We start from the raw sequence: 23,957 nt of genomic DNA, 5'->3' as shown, positions 1-23,957 counted from the left end.
ATGTACCTTAGTGGAACAGTTGGGATTTTCAAAGGCTTCACATCTATGTTCAAACATTTGAATATTCTATCATATTTTTCCATAATTTTAGAAATTTGTACAGCCATAGTTCTATAAAAGTCACTGAGGCTGTATGTGAGTGCTCTTGTTGGGAGAGACTCATTGAGTCCTTGGGCTACCCCCCTTCCTAGATTAGTCAGTATGTCCAAGGTGTGGGTATCCAGGAAAGGGTTAGTACCTTTGGATTTGTGGGAATGTTAGGTAAGGGACCAAAGCCTGGTGGGATCGAAGTGACAGGGGGTGTAAAACCCGATGACATGCTTGTTATCAGCATGGCCAATGGAGGTGCATTTGCGACATAGATCTCAATGGCTCGTAGATGTCAGCCATTGAGTTCAGTTTTTGTGTGATCCCTGGCAATCCATCCATCGTTGCCATGTCTGATTGCGTAATTGCTCCTTAATGAGCAAGCACACGTGTGTTTTTTTTTTTTGCTTTTTATATTTTCTCACAGCTCGTTTACAGTCTCAAAAGGCTTGGCGTTCTCTTCGTTGGGTGTCCGTTCGCCCTAATTAACTTAGGCGGTATAAGCACGCGAATGACCTTAGAGATAATTTTCGAGAAAAAGCGTATGCTCGTAACTTCCCAGATGGAAGAGGGGGTCCTAAAACCTATTTTCCGTCACTGTCAAAAAAAAATCCGAGAATTTTTTCCATGTTTCACAGCACGTTTTTTAGGGTGTTCCAAAAAGAATTTTGAAAAACTCTGTATGAAGGAGTTGTAGTAGTTTTGGAGTACTAAAACTTTGTTTCCCTAAGTCATCCGTGATTTTGTCGTTTTAGACCCTCAAAAAAGTAGCCCGAATATGATTCATCGCCATTTTTGCACTGTTTTTTTGCTTTTTCGTGGTTTTTGGGCTGTTTTTTGCCTTGATTCTCGGGTCGAATTTTGAGGTTGTTGGTCAGAGGCCAAAATGATCAATTTTGACTTCGGATGACTTCAGACGACCAAGTCTAAAGTTGAAGAGTTCAATGTCAGTTTTTCGAGATGAGCCCTAGACCACCTTTATCCAATACACGGTTTAGGAGATACGGGCCTCCAAACAAGGGTGTTTTCTAGAGGGTTTTTTTTTGGCGGACGGACCCCCTTTCACGTCGTGCACTAGCAGGGTGCAGTTCACGCCATGAAGCAGAATTGATGAATTTTATATAGTAATAAAAATTTCAGTCGCATGAACGAACGGTCTCACGCCGTGAATCTTTAACGGTTCACGTTGTGAACCAAACTTTACGAAAAAGTTAAATTCTTTTTTTTGGGTCGCATGAACGAAGGGTCTCACGTCGTGAACCGAACTTCACGAAAAAGTTAAATTCGATTTTTTTTTTTGGTTGCATAAATGAAGGGTCTCACGCCGTGAATCCTTAACGGTTCACGTCGTGAAGCAGACTTCATGATGAAAAAGTTAAATTCATTTTTTTTTTCGACGTGGGCTCCTAGGGCGTGAATCCTTAGGTCGTGAAGTTGCAAAAATCATTCATGATGTGAACCATTTTTCAGAAAAAAAAATTAAAATCTAGTGAAAAATATAAATTTTCCTTTTTAGGGGAGATATTTTTTGAATTTAAAATTAAGGAGAGATGAAAAATTTTCTAAAAAGGTAAGTGGAAATAAAAAAAAGTCAACCTGTTTATGACACTCCTTACACCCTTCATAAATGACTCCCAAAATGGACAATTTGACAACTCATGAGCATCTCATTGAATGCTCATTAGCCTTAATGAGTTATGTAAAAAAGTGATCAAGAATTAATCCTTTCACTAATCTTTCCCTCTTTTACACTAATCAAAGACTCTAATTAACGACTAATCCTTAATTAATTCACACAATTGAGCACATCATTGGATAGAGCAACGGAATGCTAATCTTTGTGCATCAACAAATGTGTAAATTAATCTAAAATAGGAGATTAATTAGACTCTTAATTGTAGTCTCCTCTTTTAAGGTAAAATTAACCAAAGAGAGTCAAATTTCTCCAATTAATGAAAAAATTGATGTGATTAGGTGTTTTGATGCATCTAGAATGCTATCAAAACACTCAAAAAATACCAATTTTGACTACTCACACTCATATGATAAATGTAGACCCCAATTAACACATTTTCTAAAATTTTTACCACTTGAACAAGATTAATCACCCTTAATGACAAAAATCAGTCCATTAAGAGAAATAAATCAAATTCAAAGATTTTTTGATGGTTTAAATTTTTTTTGGAAAGATTAAGCTACTCCTAATGCTCGCCAACACTCTAATGCAAATAATTTCAACAACACACAACTAAGCTAAAATGAATAATTTTAGTTCTATGTTTAACACTAAAGAGAGCTAACATTCACTAAAAATTGCACTTTATTGCATTGTTTGATGAAATGGATACAAACTAAGCCTAAAACAAACTATGTGCAAGCCCTAAGAATATGAAAAACCGCAATAACAACAACAAAAACAACAATTAAGCTAAAAATTAAGCAAAAGGCATTCTTTTCAAAAACAAAAAAGAGAGCTATTCTACACCAAATCACACACAAATCACCATCAAATCCACATCTTTTTCAAGGGAAACCATTACTCAAAGATAATGGACAATGGGTAATATTGCATTGTTTATGCCAAAGCCAATCATACAGCCAGTGAGGGAACCTCAGAGTGTATCAAAGGCCTTGATGTAATACCTAACCATTCTCAAGAGGTCTAAAAAAGAGCTAGTTCTAGAGCCAATTCACCCAAACCCCATATTGCTAGGAGGACTCATTGGGAGGTAAAATTTGGCCTTCCATTAGTCATCATAGTCATCGAAACATTTTCTCCAATATTGTTGGTGACATTTTGCTCCCTTTAGGGGCACCGCCTCCTAGGGAACGATCAACGCACATTTATTACAAATTGGTAGGTCCAAGTCTACCTCAGAGTGAGTACCAACCAAGCAAGTGAGAATATCACCTACAAGACATAGCAGGTTTCACATTCCTCCTTTTCTCTGAAGTACGAGTTTTGATAAGTTCTCTTTTGTAAGGAAATTCTCAACTTTGGAGAGATTTATCTGATTGGATGAATGGGAACCTAAGAGCCCACATTGTTGAACCACGTGACTCTAAGTACTGAATGGAATCTCAAGTTATATCGAATTTGGTTATCATCCTTGAGATGTAGATTGCTTTGTTTTACCCAAATTTGAGCCTATATGTGCTATTTTTGTGGTCATCCCCCTTCTCATTTCAAACCTCATCGTAAGCATGTCTACGGGGCAGTGCAACGTAAGGGAGTGGTTACACAAAAACCCTCTATTTCAAGGTTTGGAATTTCTTGTCCCATGGGGTTGGGTTGTGCGATTTCCAATGGTACTTATCCTACATTGGTCATGCTTTGAGGCTATAGGATTGTGGTACTAAAGGCATGTTATGTGAAAGCTCTTATGGATCTATGGGTTTGAGGTAATGGACATTAGCCCCTGTTCCTTATTCAAATGGAAAGGAACTGGAACTTGGTTCCGTTGGTGAAAAAGCTTCTATAATGGCCTTTTGTAGAAAGTGGGATTCCTACTTGCACTGTCTAATACTTTTTGTTGGGTATTTTGCAGAATCCCGCTTTTATAAAAAGTGGGATTCTTGCTTACACTGTCTATGCTTGTTGGTGGAAGTTTTTGTGGAATCCTAGAAAGTGAGATTCATGCTTGCACTATCTATGCTTGTTATTGAGTGTTTTGTGGAATATTTGTCCCTATGATACGGAAAAAGAGACATGTCCCAATTACCATAAGTGTGGTTATTGGGCTGCTTGGCCATGGCAACCTGAACTTAGGATTGACACCGAACGTTTGAAACATTGTGGCATCATTCAACATGGTTTGAGCACTTCCTTAGGGAATGGACCTCGTGAATCCATGTCTTCCTCTCACTCCTTTACTAGAGCTTCGCTCATAGGTAATGTCCTTTTTAAAAAGTTTATGACATTGTTTTTTAGATCCAATTGGTGAATCTAGGACCTGGAATACCATAGTGACCTGTTTCTAGGAGTTCTATTATTCCTCCACACACCTGTGTTTAAATGTGGCTCATCGTATCCCAAAACTCCTCGCTTGCCGAAAGAGTTTTGTAGAGCACTCTGTTGGGTGTTTGTCGTACCAATTTAGGGTGACAAAGCACCTTATGATAGGTCGGGTGGGTGAAACCACGTTAACCTACGAAGAGATTAATAGTAAGCAATAGGTGAGGTTACATATTGAACACTTCAAGAGCGACACCTCCTACCTTTAGCATCCTCACTTACCACATCCACTACAATTACTCAAGTATGTGTCCAAATGCATAAACATGCTTTTTGAGCAAACACCATGAGTTGTAGAAGCTCTTCAACAGACGCAACTCTCTCAAAAAGGAGGGTGACACATGAACCTACTTTCTCATAAATGAGAGTAGGCACAAGAATTTGTTGCTCGCAAGGGGGTAAGAGAGCCATAAGTACCGTCTTCCTAGAAAGAGTAGAATGTCTCAAGAGTCTCCCCACAAACAAGAGTAGATCATGTTCTCATCAACAATCTACCAATGGGTAAGTTATTTAGCTTGCCATAATTTTTCCAACTAAAGCAATTGTTTTGTGAGTGGAAACAAATACCTACGCACCTCTTGGCGGAAAAAAAGTGCATGCAAAGAATGTGCGCACCATAGCCTCACTATCGTCAGTCTATCAAGTACATCTCTGGATGGAAGAAATACTGAGAGAAAACCTAGTCCCCGGTATGACCAACCTAGATTCCCTTGAAAGGTGCAAATACAAATACAACAATTGTCCTCATTCTGTTTTGGCAAACCTAACCTCACCAGCAACCAAACCTATTCACATAATCTCTCTCAAGGTGAATACGTTTTTCATTAGCCTAAAAATCGACTTAATTTTTCCATGCAACTTCAACTTCAACTTCATCCATATACAAATATACAAGCATTTTCACTTCTGGAAAATCTCTCTCGTTCAACCCACATGGAAACTTAAAGAGTGGATCACGTAACTAACATTATGCCCAACTGATGATGTACTAAATAATCATTATTTGTTTCACTTTGTTGTCGTGATTTCTCATTACAACATTCAAAGTTCATCAAAAATCGCAATCCTTTCTCTCCATCAGTGTTCTCAGGCTTCTTACTTAAGACTTACAAAACCATGTAACTGCAGTATATAGCCACCCGCACAAAAAAAGTACATTTACTTGTGGCAAGATTTAGGCAAAATCAAGAAACCATTGGTTTTCATCTCCCCTCTTTTTTTCTTTCATCTTCTTAGACTTTCCACGATGTACGAGGCATACAGGTCCCTGCAGCACGACATGAAAAGTGCATAAGAAGGTGGCTGCACGAACATCAGAAAGATCAAGCTGCACACATGCTCTTCAGGTGCCAGCTGAAAACAAGTATGATAAATATGACCATCAAAACACATATGCATAGCTATCTATAAACAAAGAAGGTTTCTTACATAGAATGTTGGATTGCTTCACACGCTTTGCCAGATGGAAGGAAGTCATTCACTGCTACTTCCTTGTTCTCATTTTTTTTGTCTGGAGTAGCAAAAAATTTAGAAAAAAACATACCATGCACAAGCCACATACACAGCCAAAACATTTCCAGAATCCGCAAACTTATTTTTATAGACACTTGTCTTCAGGATACAGTCCTCAAAGAAGCGTCTGATTTCAGCCAATCGGTGTGGGGGCAGATCCTTAATGTCTTTGCAGTGTCGAAATTCAGGGTCATCCTCACACACTGCTATAATCTTGTCATCTTTCTCACCCTGGAAAAGTGTTGAACAAACTAAATAAATTGAGCTCGTTACAAATCATTTGTTTGCAAGACATGCAAAATCTGATTACATTTACTACAGAATGGCTGAAAGTACACTCGACATTCCCCAGAAGTCCCAAATTCCACACGAGGCATTATATCCCATCTACATCCAAAACATCTCAAAAAAAAAGGAAAAAACTGTACATTCCACAAATGCATTACATCCTGTCTGCATCCATAACATAAGCTGTACAAGGGTTGTGCAGTGTAGACATGACTACAGCACATAGCACACCACCTTCAATGACCTCTCTAGAAGACACCTTTGCTCTAGAAGACACTTCATTGACACCAAACTGTCAGGGAACGAAACTGTATCAATCCTGCAGTGAGAGAGCTGGAGGGCCTGCCCACTATCTGCCTTATCGTAGAAAAGAGTGGGGCCCACCTCAGTCACTCAGACTACTGCCCCCCAAGTGATAGTACGCATCGCACACCACACCGACATATATAGGCGAGGGATCCTCTGCCAAACCTGTTGCGCTTTGGGGCAATCCCAAAGGCAGTGCTGCTGCGACTCCACGGGGTGACCGCATTGCACGCACTATGTGGGCCCTCCTCCGATGGCCAACCAAGTGTCGACAGCGAGGCTGTGGAGGCTACCTGCCACAGGAAGAGTGTGACCTTCCTAGGCCGAAAACTGTCCCACATCCGCTTCCAAAAATCTCCGAGAGGCGGGAAGAGATGCCTTGGCATGCCCAGTGGTCTGCCGCTGTCGAGGTGGCATCAATCTCATGAATCTGGATCCTACAACCCAATCTCACCAAATAACGAAAGAAGGGTGTGGTTGGGCTCTCCGGGCTGAAGGGGTCCTGCCACTCCCACTCCCACTCCCACTCGCCTAAATCCCACTAGACGTGAGTTAGAGGCCCGCTCCCCCATAGCCATAGACTCCAAGAACTGTACCACCTGTTCACACGCCCCACCAATGTGTCAGCAAGCAGCACTCCACGGTACACTCGGGGTGTCCCCATCCAGTGTACTGGCACGGCAAAACAGGCAAACACACGCAAACAAATCATGCGAAAACAAATTTATGCATGCAGTCATAAATGCATGTGCACATGTAATGGACGAAATCTCCCTTTCATGAAACTTGTACAAAAAGTTCCTGTTGGGCACAAAAGTGGCGCGACAAAAATATGAATATATGTCATGGTCTTCCTATGGAGTGACAATCCCATAGGTAAGACGCCATCCTGGCCATACACGGGTGGCACGAACAAGCTCCCGTCCACACCACGAAGCAGGTCACACACGGGTGGCACAAAACTGGTTCCCGTCCATGTGACGCAGTACTAGTCACACAAAGGTGGCACGAATCTGGCTCTCATCCATGTGACACCAAAAGACTTGCCCTTTCACATGGGACACCAGCCTGGCCCCATGTGAACATGGCACAAATCTGGCCGCTCTATGGAGTGACAGTCCCATAGGAGTGGCTCTAGAAATGGAGATGGACCAAATGGTGACATCCCCCCAAGCTTCTAAACAATTGTCCTCAACTGAAAAGCCTCAAGATATGCCTACAAAAGCTGAGGATAGTCAGCAAAATAATCCTCGTCTACCCACTTTGCATCAAGTGGTAAATAATTTTTAAATTTCACAAGATATCTCCTGGAAAGATTTCCATGTGGTAACTTTCTCTCCTTGTGAAATACAATCTGCTCTGGCTGAAGGATCTCCTCAAGCTCATCAATCTCCAGCGGATCTTCTGTGACGGACTCTTCTGGATCTGGCCCAACATACTTCTGCAAAAGACTCACATGAAAAGCATTATGAATCTTCCAATGACTGGGTAAAGCAAGCCTGTAGGACACTTCATTGATCTTGTCAAATCACTTTGAAGGGTCCATAATATTGAGTAGAAAGCTTTGGATATGATCCCTCTCGTCCTGGCCTCTTTCGAAGCCTAGCTTTCTCAAATTTCAGCAATACCCAATCACCTTCTTTGACTTGCGTGTCCCTTCTATGCTTGTCAGCAGTCCTCTTATGCTTGTCTTGTGACCTTGCAATGGCTGTCCACACCTCAGCAAAGGCTAAATCCAAGTCACGCGCACATACTCATCAACTGCAAAAATCTCATCCTTTGTACGAAGGATGGGTGGCAAGACCACTCTACCATAAATAATCTCAAACGGGGCCTTTCCCATGGAGGCATGAACTGTGTTGTTGTAGGCAAACTCTACAAGTGGAAAACACTTCTCCCATGCACTTTTTTGATCTGCCACATAACACTTCAATAAATCCAACACGGCTGAATTCGCAGCTTCACTTTGGCCATCCGTTTGGGAGTGATAAGCTGATGAAAACTCAAGCTTAGTGCCCATGTTATCAAATAAAGCCCTCCAAAAGAACCCCCACTTAAGATGCCAGACTCCTAGGCTATGGTTAACCTAACCTGAAGGTCTTAACCTTGGTTAGCCTTGGGACGTAACAGAGGGGGGACCACTTGCATTGAAACACAAGGAAAATCGAGGATTGAGAGCGCCAACCACCTCTTGATCCGAAGATAAATGCTCATAACCGTTACTAGTAGGCACCATTACCTCGGGGGGGGGGGGGGGGGCGGGGGCGGGGGCGGGGGGGGGGCGGGGGGGGGGGGGGGAGGCGCATCCATAATGCTCTTGCTAGTGGCACTCCTATTAGGGCTGGCGATGGCGTCTACAGGGTCAACATCCTTCCCAAGCATCTCAATGTTGGGATCAAAAAGAAATTTGTTGCTTGTCGCTCGATGTACTTCCACCATGAATAGATCCACTTGATGGGCATGTATTGCGGATCTGTTCTTTGCTGGGTTGGTGCCTTGCGGTGTGTCATTTGAGATAACAGACTTGAATTGGTTGCATTATTATTTGGACATACAATTTATACAGCGTGATGATGGTATTATGATATTGTAGTCAAAGTACATATAGAGGCTGCTTATATGGTTTGGTCTTGAAGACTATAAGCCTGTGGCTATACCAGTAGAGGCAGGTGCCAGGCTTAGTCTCTGTACCATTTGATGCATCACTTTATCAACACGGTATTGAGTGCCTTATCTATCTATGTAATACGAGGCTAGAAATTTAATTTGGGGTCTCCCAATTGAGTAGGTTTATGCACACTCCTAGAAATAACCATTAGCAGACTGCCAAGCGAGTAATTAAATACTTGAAGGGCACTTAGTTCCCTAGCTTATTCTATGCTTAGAGGGGTGATGTTCAGTTGCATGCTTTTTGTGATTTTGGTTGGGCTGGATGTTATAATATGCGAGGGTCCACTGGTGGCTTTTACTTTCACCTTGGTGATTCATGTATATCATGGCTTAGCAAGAAGCCAACAGTGGCTATTTCGAGCTGTGAAGCTCAGTACACGGAAGCTTTTACATTGACTATGGAGTGTGTATGGCTCAGACACCTTTTCGCAGATCTTGGTGTTAGACAATAGTCTCTCACCTCTATCTTCATTGACAGACAATGTGCAGTAGCAGTTTGCGAGGAACCTAGTGTTTCATGCTCGCACAAAGCACATTGACGTGCATTATCATTATGTCAAGGAGTGGCTCATTATAGTAGAGAATAGCATGGCTTATGTCTCTAGAGTCTACACACGACAATGTGGTAGATATGTTCATGAAGGCTCTCTCTTGAGAAATTTGAAGCTTTTCGCTTTGGGATTATTGCCGTTTGGGGATTACTCAGCCACATGATTCCTATACATATTCACATCATTGCTATAGGGAAATTTATAGCATTTATATTTTAGTGATGTGTGTACATAGGCTAATAATGAGCCGGGACACTCTTTCTCTCTCTAAGAGGTTGCCCGAAAGATTTAGTAAACTCTGAAGACGTGGAAGAAGACGAGGATAAGGATAACAAGGAGCAAGATGGAAAGCAAGATGGTAAAGCACAGGACAAAGACGAGGATGGCCAAGGGTCAGGAGATTAGAGACCGGATCCAGAGGTAGAGAAAGACTCCTAGGGCTAGCAAGATAAAAAACACTAGGCAAGAGGAGGCAAAGGCCACCAGTTTGGCAAGTCTACACAAGAACTACCAATTTGATTTTCCAGATCTACCATCTCCCACAAGCCCACAAAAGCAAGTAACGTAAGCCTCGTCATTACCCAAATCAACGATCATTCAGGATACCCAAGGCATTTTCAACTATTGTTCTCGAGGAAGATCCATGGCCAAAGCCCACTATACCATGGCACATTCTACTTTTAGACCATGAGAAAAGCGAGGGCAAAGAAAGTTTGGATGAGGAGGAGTAGCTTAGAAATTTAGAAGTCTACCTTCTTCGCAAAACATAGATTATCGAGTATAACAATTTCATTTATGCCATAGCCCGCCATAGAGTGCAGTGGGCTACCACAGACCACTCGAGGAGAACTTTTTCATCAAAAGAACCATGGAAAACTAGCCGACTTTGTGGAGGCTCGTGTGGTTTGCTAGAGGCCCCCAATATAGGAATACTTATGTAATTCACTCTTGAAGGCTGAAACCTTCTTCTCACTAGGACCTATGAGTGGCATGTCATCAACGTATAAAACAATGACCAAAAAATAATCTTTACTCCTCTTTACATAGAGGGTACTCTTAGTTTGGACTATTGTAAAAACCATTTTCAACCAAGTGTGTGTTTATTTTATCATACCATGCTTTGGGAGCCTACTCAAGGCCATATAAAGCTTTTCTTAACATACATACTTTAAATTCCTGCCCCTTCTCAATAAAACCATGAGGCTGAGATACATAAACCTCCTCATGCAAAGTCACCTTTTAAGAAGGCCGTCTTGATATCCAGTTGATGTATATTCCAACCATGATGCACTACTAATGCAATAATACACCTGCTGATCGTAGTCATACGAGAAGTGAATGCAAAGGTCTCATCATAATCTATGCCCTTCTCATGAGCACTGCTAATGCAATAATACACCTACCGATCATAGTCGTACGATAAGTGGGTGCAAAGGTCTCATCATAATCTATGCCCTTCTCTTGAGCATAACCCTTTGCAACAAGCCTTGCCTTGTAGCGATCAACACTACCATCAGCTTTACGCTTTAGCTTATAAACCCATTGTAGCAACGGCCTTTTTACCATAAGACAATACATATACCTAGATAAATCCAAAAACATGTCCCAAATTCACCTTATAAGAAAGTGCGGTTTATAACCTCATGTTAGTCATCCACAAGACAATAAACCATAAACTCCATCATGCATAGTATGGACTAGATACTACGACATCCCCACTAGCGTCATCAGTGCCCAATAGTGGGTATAGAACTTGGTATAAATATATCCACTCACACACACACACCCCACACGTGCGTACGCACACACACACACACATAAGAGCATACATTCATACAAAGGTTTGTGTATTAAGTTTCTATCAAAGCTCTAGAGATACAAGGTAGACTCGGCCATAATGAAGCCTAGTACAAGAATCATAACAAATAGAAAGAATTATTAGAACAAAAAGGTCGTTGATAGGACATATGCACCACTAAAGATAAAAAGAACTAACACAATATCAACTAGCCACAACTTGGCAAAAATTTCACAATGTGAAATTTCCATGTCCACTAATATAACATAAAGATACACCTAGATGAATCCCAAAACATGCCCAAATTCACCTTATAAGAAAGTGCAATTTATAACCTCATGGCAATCATCCAGAAGACAATAAACCATAACTCCATCATGCATAGTATGGACAAGATACTATGATATCCCCACTAACTTCATCAATGCCCAATTGTGGGTGTAGAACTAAGTGTCATTTTTGAGAATTGAGTCGTACTCATCTTGCATGGCTTACATCCAATGATCATTTTCCTATGCTTCCTCAAAGAGAACACGTTCCTCTTCATTACATATACTGGCAACAAGAGCATGAACGAATAAGATGCATGATGAGAACCTGCACTTGTCCTGCTAGGTAAAGGAGTAGTTAAATTATTGTTCCACAATATCTGCACCAGCCATTTTGGCCATAGTCAAAAGGAATGGGCATTTTTAGACTCGGGAATGTTGGGAATGGCAGCATCTTCCCGTTCCCATTCCCATCCCATGTCACTCTATAGTCACAAGGAATGGCCATTCTCAATCTTTTCCGTCCCCGTCCTTGTTTCGCGTCCCATGTGACTATGATTTTGGCATACCCTTGGACTCTTGTATGGCTGCCCTTTCCTCATCCATTGCATCTTCCATAATTGCCTCGTCAATAAGTTGATCCATGAGCTGAAATTTAAGCAGATTTTCAACTAGTATAGGCTGATTTGCTACACCTTTTGAGCGTTCATTTGCTTCACATATGGCTATCCATGTCACGTGCATCCCACACTTGGATGCCACGTAGACATATTTGTACAGAAGGTTCAGGACCTGGGATGGTAAACTAGTTCCATGTGAGCCCAGCCCGAGACGAGTCAGCCAAGGTTCCATCCCAGTCGTCCGAGGTCACGTGCGCATTGTCCTACACATGAGTCCAAGGTCAAGTGTGCATCGTCCTGCACATGAAACAGTGCCAGCCCGCGCTGTGAGTATCCCTCTGGAATGATGTCAGTGATTCTGTGTATCTGGTATGGTACTGGATGCCAGATCATTGTGTAGATAGTTAGGGTTTGCATATAGGAAAGGGGCCAGCCCATAGGGCTACCCCAAGTACTTGTGTGGGCATGGGGACAGTGTAAAACAACCCCCATGAGGGCCAGGAAGGTCTTGGCTGTACCAACCAGCCATGAATAGGCCATGGAGCGGCTGTAGGACAGCCCTAGGGGCAGGCCAGGGGTAGCATACAGGTTGTCCAGCCTTTTTATGGCTGTAGGGCAAGTATGGGGCAGCCCATACAGGCTGCCCAGTCTCCAAACAGCAAATATACAATGCCCAGACCTGTTAGAAATTAGGCGCCTAGTGGCCAGCCATCAAGGAAAAGATGCGCAGCACTGTATTGATTTTATTCAGCATTTAATGCTGTTTATTTCAGTCAGGGGCAATAATTGAGACAGCCGCCTGGACTTGAGCTGGCCGACTACCTTTACAGAAATGTTCCAGCAAATGATGTGAGCAATCGCAGGCCAAACAACCAAGTTGGAAGAGCAGAAGGCGCAGATTTTGGCTCTAGAAGAGCGTACTCGTTCTCCAGCGTTGCGTTTTTCATCTCCGCCTCCCTCTCCTTCCGTATTCCAAATTCCAGATCCTCGACACTGGGACCCTCTCGCCGGGTCACGACTGCAGCCGAGCTCTTTGCTTGAGTTACAGATGTGTGCATTGGAGATCCGACAACGTGAAGACGAAGCCATGCGACACGTGGAACACGAGCGTTACCTTGCAGCGTTGGACGCCAGATTGCACCAGCAACGCCCTCGAATCATTTTCCCGAGAAAATGAACTTCAGTAAGTATAATGGTAAACTCGATCCCACAACTCTTTGTTCATGCTTGCATTAGTTTGAAGCTTACTTTGCCGCAGTTAGAAAGACAGATACTGACAGAGTGATCTTAGCCAGTTGGTACTTGGAAGGTGAGGCCGTTCCTTGGTGGACTCAATGGGCTCATGCCCACACCAAATTAGGTATGGCAGCTTATGTGTGGGACGAGTTCGTCCGCGACCTTAAGCAGTGGTTTCTACCGCCCCACTACCTTAAGCGACTCGAAGACGAGTTCAGGGGAGCACGTCAGAACGCGCAACCAATCCTTCAGTTTTCTTTATATTTGCAATTAGGCTTATCTGATTCGGACAAGAAAGGACAGTTTTTGTATGGCCTTGACACGCAAATCCAGTGGGAGGTGCGTATGTTTAGGCCAGCCACCTTCGAAGACGCACTCTTGCTTGCGCAGAGTGCAGAAATGAAGAATAATGGTGCCAAGCCCAAGAATTCCCAATCGGCTACTCCCAAGGCTATTGCCTCGGGGGGAAAAGGCCAAAACCAAACGAGGTCTTTCCCAAGACAGAGCACGGGAGCCTCTGGCTCCAAGAATTCGAACAATGCATCTAAGCTTACTCCAGGCCAAAAAGCGGAGGCAGGCAAGACAGGTGGCAAGTTGAGTGCTGAGGAGCTTTCTCAGTACAAGAAGGAGAGTAGATGTTTCTTTTGTCATGAAAAAGAACATACTTCTTGGGAGTGTCCTAAGAAGACTCCAAAGACCGCCGCCGCAGCCTCCACAGCTTCCGTGGTGAGCCCAGCTCCCACACAGACCCCTGTGTGGCTGCCCCTAGTTCTTCAAATCCCAATGCTTCAGCTGGAGCAATTATTAGCCGGGAGCTCGAAGATAAGCAGAAGGGTGCCCATGACCAAGAGTATGAGTGCAACAAATTGCTCAAGTCCTTTGGCTACATAGGTGGCCAGAGAGTCGTCGTCTTGTTTGACAGCGGCAGCACAGAGGATGTGGTCACGGAACAAGCTGCTAGGCGTGCCCATTTCAAGCTGACTTCGGTGGACAAACAGGTTGAGGGTTTTAGCGCAGGGATGACAACGAGCGTCAAGTATGAAGCTCTAGGTGCTAAGTTAGTGATTCAGGGCATAGAGTTTGTGCGTGACTTTATGGTTGCCCCTCTTGTAGGAGCAGATAATTTTTTGGGTATTTTGTGGTTTCACAAGTTTCTTCCTGATGTCAAGTGCGACAAGCACATGTTCCAGATCAATCAGAATGTGTCAAATGCCCCAGTGACCATTAAGTGTGAGCTAGGAATTCCAAACTTTCCACTCATAAGCCACTTGCAGGCTAAGCGAGCAGTCAGGAAAGGCGCACATTGTGCAATAATATACATCCAGACAACCCAGACAGTGGCCAATGCTTCCGAGAAGTACTCGGCTCTCCATGAAAAGTTCCATAAGATTTTTCTTTGGGACAGTCTCCCTCCCCAGCTCCCCCGTCCAGACCGGAGGACCACAAGATTGACCTCCTCCCAAGCTCGAAACCCCCGACCAAGTTTCCGTATCGCCTTTCCGAGACAATGGAATCGGAGTTGGACCGCAACTCCAAGAATTGTTGCAATCTGGCTTCATCCGTCCGAGCGTATCGCCATTTGCAGCACCGATCTTATTTGTCAAGAAGAAAGATGGGTCTTCCCATTTGTGTGTCGATTATCGTGCACTCAATAAGCTGACTATTAAGAGTAGATTCCCGATGCCTCGAATAGATTATATTCTCAAGAGACTGAATGGAGCGACGGTGTTCTCGAAAATCGATTTAAAGAGTGGGTACCACAAGGTGAGATTTGTGGAGGGGGACATCCCCAAGACAGCCTTCTGTGCGGAACGGGCCCACTATGAATTTGTGGCCATGCCATTTTACTTTCAACCGCATGATGGTGCGTGTTTTCCGGGATTTGATTGGAAAGTGTGTGTTCATATTTTTGGACGACATACTAGTTTTTTCAGCTACGGTTAGGCAGCATGACATTGATGTGGAGAAAGTCCTTAAGTTGCTGGAAAGCAACGAGCTCTACGTCAATGAAAAGAAGTCAAAATTTTATCTGTTCCAAGTGCACTACTTGGGACACATAATTAGTGCTAAAGGCATTCGACTTGATCCGGCCAAAGTGGCCAAGATTGTCAATTGGGAAGTTTTCTGACCTCTCGATAGATCTCACCGATCTGCTAAAGGGTGTGAAGACACAAAGGCAATGGATTCGAATGACTCCACGACCATTGGAGGCATTCAACAAGAACCTCAAGGTGGCTTTATCAAAAGCGCCTTGTTTAGGACTTGCCTCGTGGGACAAGCCATTTCAGGTGATCACCGATGCGAGTAACATCGCAATTGGCGGTGTGTCACAACAGAATGGTCATCCAGTAGCTTACATGTCTCGTAAGTTACTACACGCAGAGAAAAATTACTCAGTCTACGATCGTAAACTCCTTAGTCTGGCACTCTCACTCCACCCCTTGGAGGATCATCCTCCCTTTGGACCATGCTCGAAAGCCTTTCCTGGCTCACAGGACTGCCATCCCCTTTGGGCTTTGTGGAACACCACCAACCAACCTCCTGGGAGCTCTTCCCGATCTTGTGTTCCTTGCCTTGGGCTTCGTATCCGTGCACTTTCCTGTACCTTGGACTTGTACACCTTCATATAGGACCAAAACAACGTTTAGCCTTGCTAAGCCTAATGCTCTGATACCAATGTAGCACGCGGAAGATATGAGAGTCTTCTTTCAGCCCTAAACACCACTTAGAACATAATGATGCAAAAACGCAGACAGAAGGGAGAGTAGAGAGAGAGAGAGAGAGATAGCTGGAAATTCAGTATATTCATACGATACAAAAAGGTACCTAGGTTCTACAACCATAGGCTGCCTTCCATAAAAAGGTGGATCATCCAAAATAGTCCTAACACTGGACCCACTCCCTAGTGGAGTGAATGATCTTAACTAGGAGCAAACATGCCTATTTATAGGCTCTTGGACAAATAGAGTGCTGCCGACTGGTCTACAATTCAAAAGTGCTGATGCGCCTGCAGCCGCCTTTCCTCTCGTACAGCCGACAAACCTTTGGTTCAGCCAACAGACCCTTCATGCAACCGACAGCATCCTTTCAAGTCCTTCTCCTAGTCCAATACTGCCACATCTGCACTCTGTGCTCCAAATCCTGGTTGTCACAGCATTGTACAAAGGTAGGAGTATATCAAAGATGTTCTGTGAGCATACATTTTGCTATTTTTTTACATAAAAGCATGGGCCAAACTGAGTTCTCAATAAAGACAACATCTCTACTCACCAAAATCCGCTTTGTGGCCGGATGATAGAGCAAGTTCCGAATCTATTCGCACACAGGGCGACTTTCTACAATCTTGCAAACTAGGGAAGAGGCCACGAGGGAGGCAACTATAGAAGCAAAGAGCAAGAGGCCCACTTTGGAAAAATGGCAAGGGGTGGGTGAACTCAGTGGGGGATGATGGAGTGGCTGCCATGGAGTCAGAGCACCAAGGCAACGAAAGTCGGGAAACGGGGGTACGGTGGCTGGCAGCACGCAGAGGTGAGGCAGAAGGCAAGGGTACAATGGCCAGCAGCAGGTCGGGAGGTAGCAACCAGGTAAGGACGGCACAAGAAAAGAGGGGGGGAGGGGAGGGGGGGTTCCTGCTCTCGTATTTCTGCGCGTGCCACCGGTTGCTCTCTGCCACTCACACACCTTGCAATGAACTTGGACTTCGTGAAAGCGGGCAGAAATCAAAGTCTGAAGTGTGCACCACCTTATGCGAAAATTTGTGTGCACAAAGGTGCAGTTTCCTATATAGATATTAAACATTCCTTGTTACATTTTGAGTCTCGACATCCTTGACTTCACCACTAATGCAAAACTAAGAAAGTTCCATTACACACTTAAACTTTCCTTATGTAACCAGCCAATGATGACAAGCATCATCAATTGTTAAAATTAGATAACTTCTTCTTGCCTTCTCACCTACACACCAAACTCTCCAATAGTCTTGAAACAAACTCATGAAATGTAAAATACCTGATCAATCATGGGCATAAGCCCAATTGCTCTAGCTCGAAGAAAGCATCCTGGAAGAACAGGCTCCTGTTGGCAAGATATCCCACATTGGAAGACCGAGGAAACACAAACATAACCCTAGAGCGCTTTCAGTTTTTGTAAAATCACAAACTAAAAAGAGCCATAAAAACAGGCCAAATTTTTTAACATGGAGGAGAAAATGGCAGCACATTCTTCCTGACATATCAACTCTAGTAACCTGTCAAACTTAGAATGGCTCCTAACTGGTAACTTGCCAAGCCTGGACATTTGAATGACCATTTACCTGCATGAGGACCAATACATCCATGGGATCGTTGTCTTCGCAGAGAGTTCGTGGAATGAAGCCATAGTTGTGAGGATAGACAACTGACGAGTATAGGACCCTGTCAACCTGCAATAAAAAACTCTCAAGCTGATGAACATGAAAACTACTATGAAGCATACCCCAAAAACAATTCAACCATGATGCTGCTTCACCATCACTGAAGGTAAAGCCCTGACCTTGATCAGACCTGTCTTCTTATCCAATTCATACTTCACTTTGCTTCCCTTACTAATTTCAACTACCTGAAAACGACAGTGAAAATCAAAATTAGCATATAACCTAAATTGTACAGCCAGACAAGAATCTCGCTCCCAGCATTGTCTGCAATAACAACAATATACCATATGATTAAGAGAATTCTCATTCTCAGCATGTGTCACATTCTACAGCCACTGATGTAAAGGAAGGTCGGTCATGATACCTACACACGAGCACTAATAGAAGAACGTGGTCCAAGCCTCTATGTCATCATTTGGCCATTTATATGGTTTTCCCCAGTTTCTCATGCCCAAATGTGGCCAGTTTCTCGTGCCCAAATGTGGCCAATGTGTGGATCCGAGTGTTTTGGGTCCCAGTCCTAGTTCTGCACTTTCCGATGTGCCAGATTCGTGCCCCGAAATGCCAGTGCTGTACATGTTCCATGACCGGGAGATTTGTCCATAAGTCAAGTGCACATGCACACATGTTTGCATGCATGATATTGTTTTCATGTGATCTGTATTCGTATGTTTGCTTTTTATGAATGTCTAGTTCACGGGCCTAGGACACCTACTCGTGAACCATGAGGTGCCTTGTACTCTGACGTGTTTTGTGGCTTGTGAGCAAGTGGTAAGAATGCCTGAAACCTTTGTTTATTTCATTAAATTTTCTATGTAATGTTATAACCTTTGCAAGTTCACACTCATTTAAAATTGGGCAGACACTTTATTAAAGTGCCCAGGGCCCAAACCCACCGGGCACCCAAATGACCATAGGGTGTGGGATGGGCACCAGGTAAGTCGCCCAAGCCCACCCATGTGGCACAAGGTTGTGTGGGGACTGGCAAGCTCATGCACGCCTCCTCTCTTCCACGTATCATTCAGGTGCCCATCCTTGTGGAGGCTCTCTCTTCATTGTTTTGCTCCTACCAGGTGCTACAGTGCTACAGGCATCCTTTTGCAAAACTGAGCACATATCTGTGATCAGGAGGTTGAAGGAATCTCATCTTGCTGCTGTAAATCATCATCTTTCACTGCTACTCAGCTGATCATCGTTAATTGCGCGTGGAGGGCTGAATTTTCATCTGCTGGTGAAACCGAGCATATATTTGGGGTCTACAGGCTGAGGGCGCCCCATTCCATGCCTCAAACATCAGTTTTCTGCAAACCCTAAATATGGTTCTGTGCAGGCTTCCACATCAGCAACCAGCCAGTAGGGGCTGTCCAGACAGCTTGTGTGAACACTCTGATAGGTGTATTGCTGCTGGTCGACTTCATCTACAGTGTTGAATTCTGTTTTGAAATTGTTCCGAGCGGCCAAAGTGCCGGATTGAGTCCTTGGGCAGCGTTCGTGACAGCCAGGGAGACTAGTGTGCCGCCGGAATAGTCTAACGACTAGCTACTGCTGAAGATTGGGCCTGGGAATGTTCTCTAGTGCCAAGAATTGGGCTTTCGGCCGAGATCTCGTTGGGAGGGGTGTAGGTTGTGCTAGTATGGGCACACGGACCAGTGTGTGGATCCAGAACACCACAGAAAGGCTTGCAGTGCTCTAGGAACCGACAAGGTCTGCTGGAGGGTGGCTATGACTACGGACACCATCTCCAACAAACCAGTGTGTGGATCCAGAACACCAGGAAAAGGCTTGCATCGCTCTAGGAACTGACGACCGATGAGGTCTGCTAGAGGGTGGCTACGACTACGGAAACCATCTCCGACAAACTCTGGTCTGATGTTTATGTTTTCATAATTCATTATGGCAAATCTGGCTTAAAAGCCCATGGAACATTGTACCAATAATATACTTGGCATTGAGGGGGGGGATCGGCCTAGGATTCCGGCCCCAATGTGGTGTTAGTAAGCATTTTCTTTTCAGTTTCGTCTATGTCTTGAGCTGTCATAAAGACCTTAAGTGTTTTAAGTGGTGCTAAACCATGATATGGTGCCCAATACGAGCTTACACATGCGGTCCCACGACCCAGTTGAGCCTTGTACTTGGCCCCCAAAAAAAAAACCTGTGGGAAATAAATCCCGGGTCTATATGCATTTTCAGCGGCTATCTATTCAAAACTGTCTTGTGGAAAAACTTAGAGAGTGTCAAGGGCCATCGCCTTGTGGAAAACTTTAGCCACGAGTAATTCTGGTCTTTCAGGACCAGATTTCCATGTAGAAGTACAAAAATAATCCTTCTTACTATATGCATGCATAAGGATGCAATTCTTACACCACGAGTGAATTGTCGTAAAGGTTTACAACTAAAAATAGGATACATCATCTCTTCATCGCTCAATTTGTATAATCTAATCTTTCCATTAAAAAAGCTCCTGAGGCACAAACTCATAGCCAGAACAGCACAATCCTTCGCTTCACTTCTTTGCTTTGAAAACGAAGGCCGTGCCTATGGCAATGTAAGCACCAAAAGTAAAAAACAATCTGCAAAGGTTGCTAATGAGGGTCCTTGTACCCTTTGTGTACTGTCTTGGAGAACTCAAACCACTTAACTTTTTGTTAATTTTTTGTTCTAAACCGAATACCTTAACAATATCCTAAAATGCAGATATTTTATTTCCTCTTGAAACACTCAACTTTGAAAAGCTTTCTGATACACCACGGGGATTCATAAAAAGCCTTTCCAGCTCTTTTCTTTTGTAACAGAAGCAAATGATGCGTACGCTATAGTAATTAGATTTTGCAAAGCAGTATTCCTAGGCTGAAAATCAAAAAAGCTTAACAATGGAGAGGTGGTCAGACAGAGAGGAAGAAAAGGTAGGATATCAGATTCAAAACTTACACAGTTGAAGACAGTGGGAGCTCCAGGTCCTGCGAGGGCCAAAACAAGGCAGAAAAGCAGTAAGAAGAGGAGGCAAGATGGTAGAGAGGAGACCATGGAAAGCAAAGAGAGCAATCTGTATGTAAAGTTGAGTATAGACAAGCTTCACCGATCTCCAGATCGTGCCATGGGTGTGCAGCCACAGAGCGGCGAGTCATGGAGGAAAGGATCCGCTCATTGAGGGGAGGGTGAGGGATGCGTGAAGATTTATTCGGTGCCCCAGTAGCAGACCCGGAGGGCTTGCTCTCTTCTGTAACCAGGCTCATGCCGTTCTCTGTGTTCATGTTCGCAAATGGTAGCAAACGCCCTCTCCTTCAACACAAGCTCTGCTCACAGTGCCCGATTTGTTTCTAGAAAAAAAAAAACAAGAAAATGGACTTTCAGTTTCAGAAAACGATGAAAGGCTTCTGACAAAGAGGCATTCTGATTAAAAACAGATCTTTTGGCAGAGAAAGCGTTGCAACTTGCAAGACCTTCCAGACCGAAAACGCAAACAACTTTATCTCCTTTCTCTCAGGAGCATAAACAATATGAGATTGGAGACATGAAGATTATAAGCACGAAAAAATAGGTTAAAGTAAGGATTTGCGCATCCCCTCGGGAGTCCAAATTGTAATCTTTCATCTGATTTTGATACACTAAACTGACACAATGAGTAGAAACAAAATCGAAAATAGCATCCAGCTGACAAAGCTTCAGTGGCATAGGGAACCTAAACCGGTCCTAATGACAGACAGGTCGATCAAAATAGGAACACGGTTCACTTACCCTGAAGATATAAAAGCAGTCCGGACCAGTCTTATCTGTGGTAGATTAGAAATTAATTAATGATGGACTCTAAACCTCCTAGGCGAGCTTTGAATTAGCAAAACTAGAGGTAAAGCATGGTTCCAAGACGCAAGCAGATAGCAATCCACGGCTCTCACCCTACCATAAGAATTCCAAACTGAGAGATTCAGAGCACTCAACCAGTGCTTTGGAAGTTAAAAAAACTGTTGGAAAGTAGCCAAACCTGGGTTTAAGTAGCCAGCAAAAACGGCAGCCTTGAGAGTAGATCTTAGCAGAAAGCAGGCAGGTGCCTTGTAATACAAAAGATTAATGAGAGAGAGGTCTCTTGTGATAGAAAGAAGAAGGGTTCTCAAGCCTCAAGGAAAAAAAAAAGGTCATGGCGAAGGTGGTTGTGCAAAGAAAGAAGCGCCAAAGAATTACGACAGATTAAGGTGCTGTACTTAATTAAAGGGCTAATGTAGTCACATTAGGGGCAAACAGTAGCCTTAAAAGAAAGTGAGAAAGGACTCTGTAAAGAAACGAAACATTCTGTCGAATTTATGCAAAAGGTTGCCATTCCTTCAGTGCTAAGTCTGCAATGAACGGCGTGCTATTGCTTCCCTGCTAAGTCTACAGTCAAAAGCTCGACATTGCTATTTACTCCACGATTATTGAAAAGCTTTGCTCTGCGCAACTCCTACCAGACCTTGTCTAGTTGTAGTGCAGGGAAAAAAACTAGCTAAGCATTTCACTGCAGAGGGACGAGATACATATCTAGTTAAGGTAGAATTAAGAATCTATGGAAAAAATGCATTGAAAATCCATGAAATCTAGAGCCAAACAAGTCAAAAAGACAGGCAGGCATGGCGAGCGCGCGCACACACTAATATACAAAGAAATAAAAAAGAATTGGATGTTGATCTGTTGCAAGCAAAGAGGGGAAAAATCAGCATTCAGAGCTGAGACGGCAGCCAGCTGGGCGCTGGCTTGCAGCCAGGCAGGATGCAGTAAACGAATACCTCGGATTATGAGCTCGAGACAGAAGATGAAAAAGAAGTCACAACTCACAGGGTGTGCTGCTTCCTCCTGCAAGAGGGCGGGCTGAGATGGAGCCCTGGTAGGTAGTACTATATAGTAGAAGTTGAGGTACTGTTGAACACAAAGACAAATCGATAAAGAAAAGAGAGAGAGAGAGAGAGAGAGAGAGAGAGAGAGCACAAAATGTAGAGAATTTTTCCAAAACGTGAGCGAGAGTCGAGGCCACGTTGTGTGCCCGTGCCCACCACCAACAGAAACCCCACACAGAATTCGCTGGAAAATCAACAGTCTCACCTTCAATTTCAAAGATCCAGCGCTCGTTTTCAGAGACGGTCCCTCGACGACGATGGCTATGGCAGATCTCTCAGAACAGGAAGGGAAAGAAAAAGAAAAGTGAAAGTTGAAACGCACCTGACAGACCGAGCAGCGCAGCACCTCCTGCAGAATATGCTGATGTTGCCTCTTTCTACCTTGCCTCGAGGCTCGGACTCTTGGAGTGCGATCTTCTTGCGTGTGATGAACTGTAGCAGATTTTTCTCCTCTTTTTCTACAGTTCCGAGGCGAAGAAGAGCAGAAAAAGAACCCCTCTTCGCAAATGAAATGCAAAACCCACCACACACAGCGCAAACCCTATCGAGAACGAGAGAGAGAGAGAGAGAGGGGGGGGGGGGGGGGGGGGGGGGGGGGGGGGGGGGCTTTCGAGATCATTATTTCTTTTTCTTGAAATGTCTCCCAGGAGATTCGATCCCACTACCTAAGGCTGGCACTATCTTTTTTTATTTATTTATTTTTTCCCCTCCATGATAAATTTTAGCTAAATGTTTCATAAAATCAAGTTTCGAAAATTGTGTTCATAAATTAAGTTGAGAACTTGAACATTGTGTTCACAAATTAAGTTGACAACTTGGAGAGTCAAGAGTCCACAGAGGACCCACAAAATATACTGAAATTTGACATAACCAAATGCACAGAAATGCCCCAGCTACTTAGCTACTTGGAGCCTTTTCCCACTAGACAATTGACTAACCCAAGAAAGGCTTAGTCAATTGACTAAGCCAAGGAAGGAGTCAATTGACTAAGCCAAGGAAGGCTTTTTAGTCTTAGGAGGACTATGCGATGAGAGTGTTTATTTTGGGACTATGCGAGGAGAGTGTTTATTTTGGGACTCTTCAAAGCCTTTATGCTCAATGATGAAGCCATCAAATTGTTTTCGGAATATTTTGCAATTTGAAGACTTGGTTTTTAATAGCACTTACTAGTTTAGATTTGATGTGAGGTATGTTTTGATTAACATTGATTGTTTGTGTAAGTATAGCTATAGTTCAGAACAATAAGAAGTGAATCATCAAGCACAGCAAGGGTGGAAATTTATATGTAATTTTTATTTTTGAAAATTTTAGATTCGGTGTATTTTCATTAAT

At 43.5% G+C, this 23,957-nt stretch overlaps 1 protein-coding gene across 5 annotated transcripts; it reads right to left on the bottom strand.

The window, feature by feature from the left end:
- Positions 1-5,089: 5,089 nt before the first annotated feature.
- LOC147629277 (soluble inorganic pyrophosphatase 1-like) lies at positions 5,090-23,165 on the bottom strand. 5 transcript variants are annotated; one of them, XM_086812534.1, is made up of 9 exons: positions 22,948-23,165; positions 20,840-21,080; positions 20,692-20,720; positions 17,883-17,948; positions 17,665-17,772; positions 17,361-17,426; positions 5,725-5,845; positions 5,531-5,612; positions 5,090-5,369 (listed from the first exon to the last, which is right to left on the bottom strand). In XM_086812534.1, exons 2-9 carry the CDS (start codon positions 21,012-21,014, stop codon positions 5,327-5,329), a joined length of 690 nt encoding a protein of 229 aa, XP_086668660.1. In that variant the 5' UTR covers positions 21,015-21,080; positions 22,948-23,165; the 3' UTR covers positions 5,090-5,326. The 5 variants fall into 5 exon arrangements, with proteins under 5 accessions (XP_086668660.1, XP_086668663.1, XP_086668659.1 ...); XM_086812537.1 differs by lacking the exon at positions 22,948-23,165 and adding an exon at positions 22,831-22,853; XM_086812533.1 differs by lacking the exon at positions 22,948-23,165 and adding an exon at positions 22,518-22,664.
- Between the last annotated feature and the right edge of the window lie 792 nt (positions 23,166-23,957).

The sequence above is a fragment of the Cibotium barometz genome, chromosome 18, assembly GCF_041138505.1.
Source record: "Cibotium barometz isolate CiBa-2024 chromosome 18, ASM4113850v1, whole genome shotgun sequence".
In the NCBI taxonomy this organism is placed as follows: Eukaryota; Viridiplantae; Streptophyta; class Polypodiopsida; order Cyatheales; family Cibotiaceae; genus Cibotium; species Cibotium barometz.
Note: the sequence above shows the minus strand (reverse complement) of the source record. Positions and strands in the feature narration are given on the sequence as shown.

Coding starts and splice junctions, on each gene's coding strand:
- LOC147629277 (XM_086812534.1), bottom strand. CDS start 21,014: ATGAACACAGAGAACGGCATGAGCCTGGTTACAGAAGAGAGCAAGCCC. Junction 17,949..20,691: donor CTCCCACTGTCTTCAACTGT/GTAAGTTTTGAA, acceptor TGTCGTTTTCAG/GTAGTTGAAATTAGTAAGGG. Junction 5,846..17,360: donor TTATGCCCATGATTGATCAG/GTATTTTACATT, acceptor ACACTTTTCCAG/GGTGAGAAAGATGACAAGAT.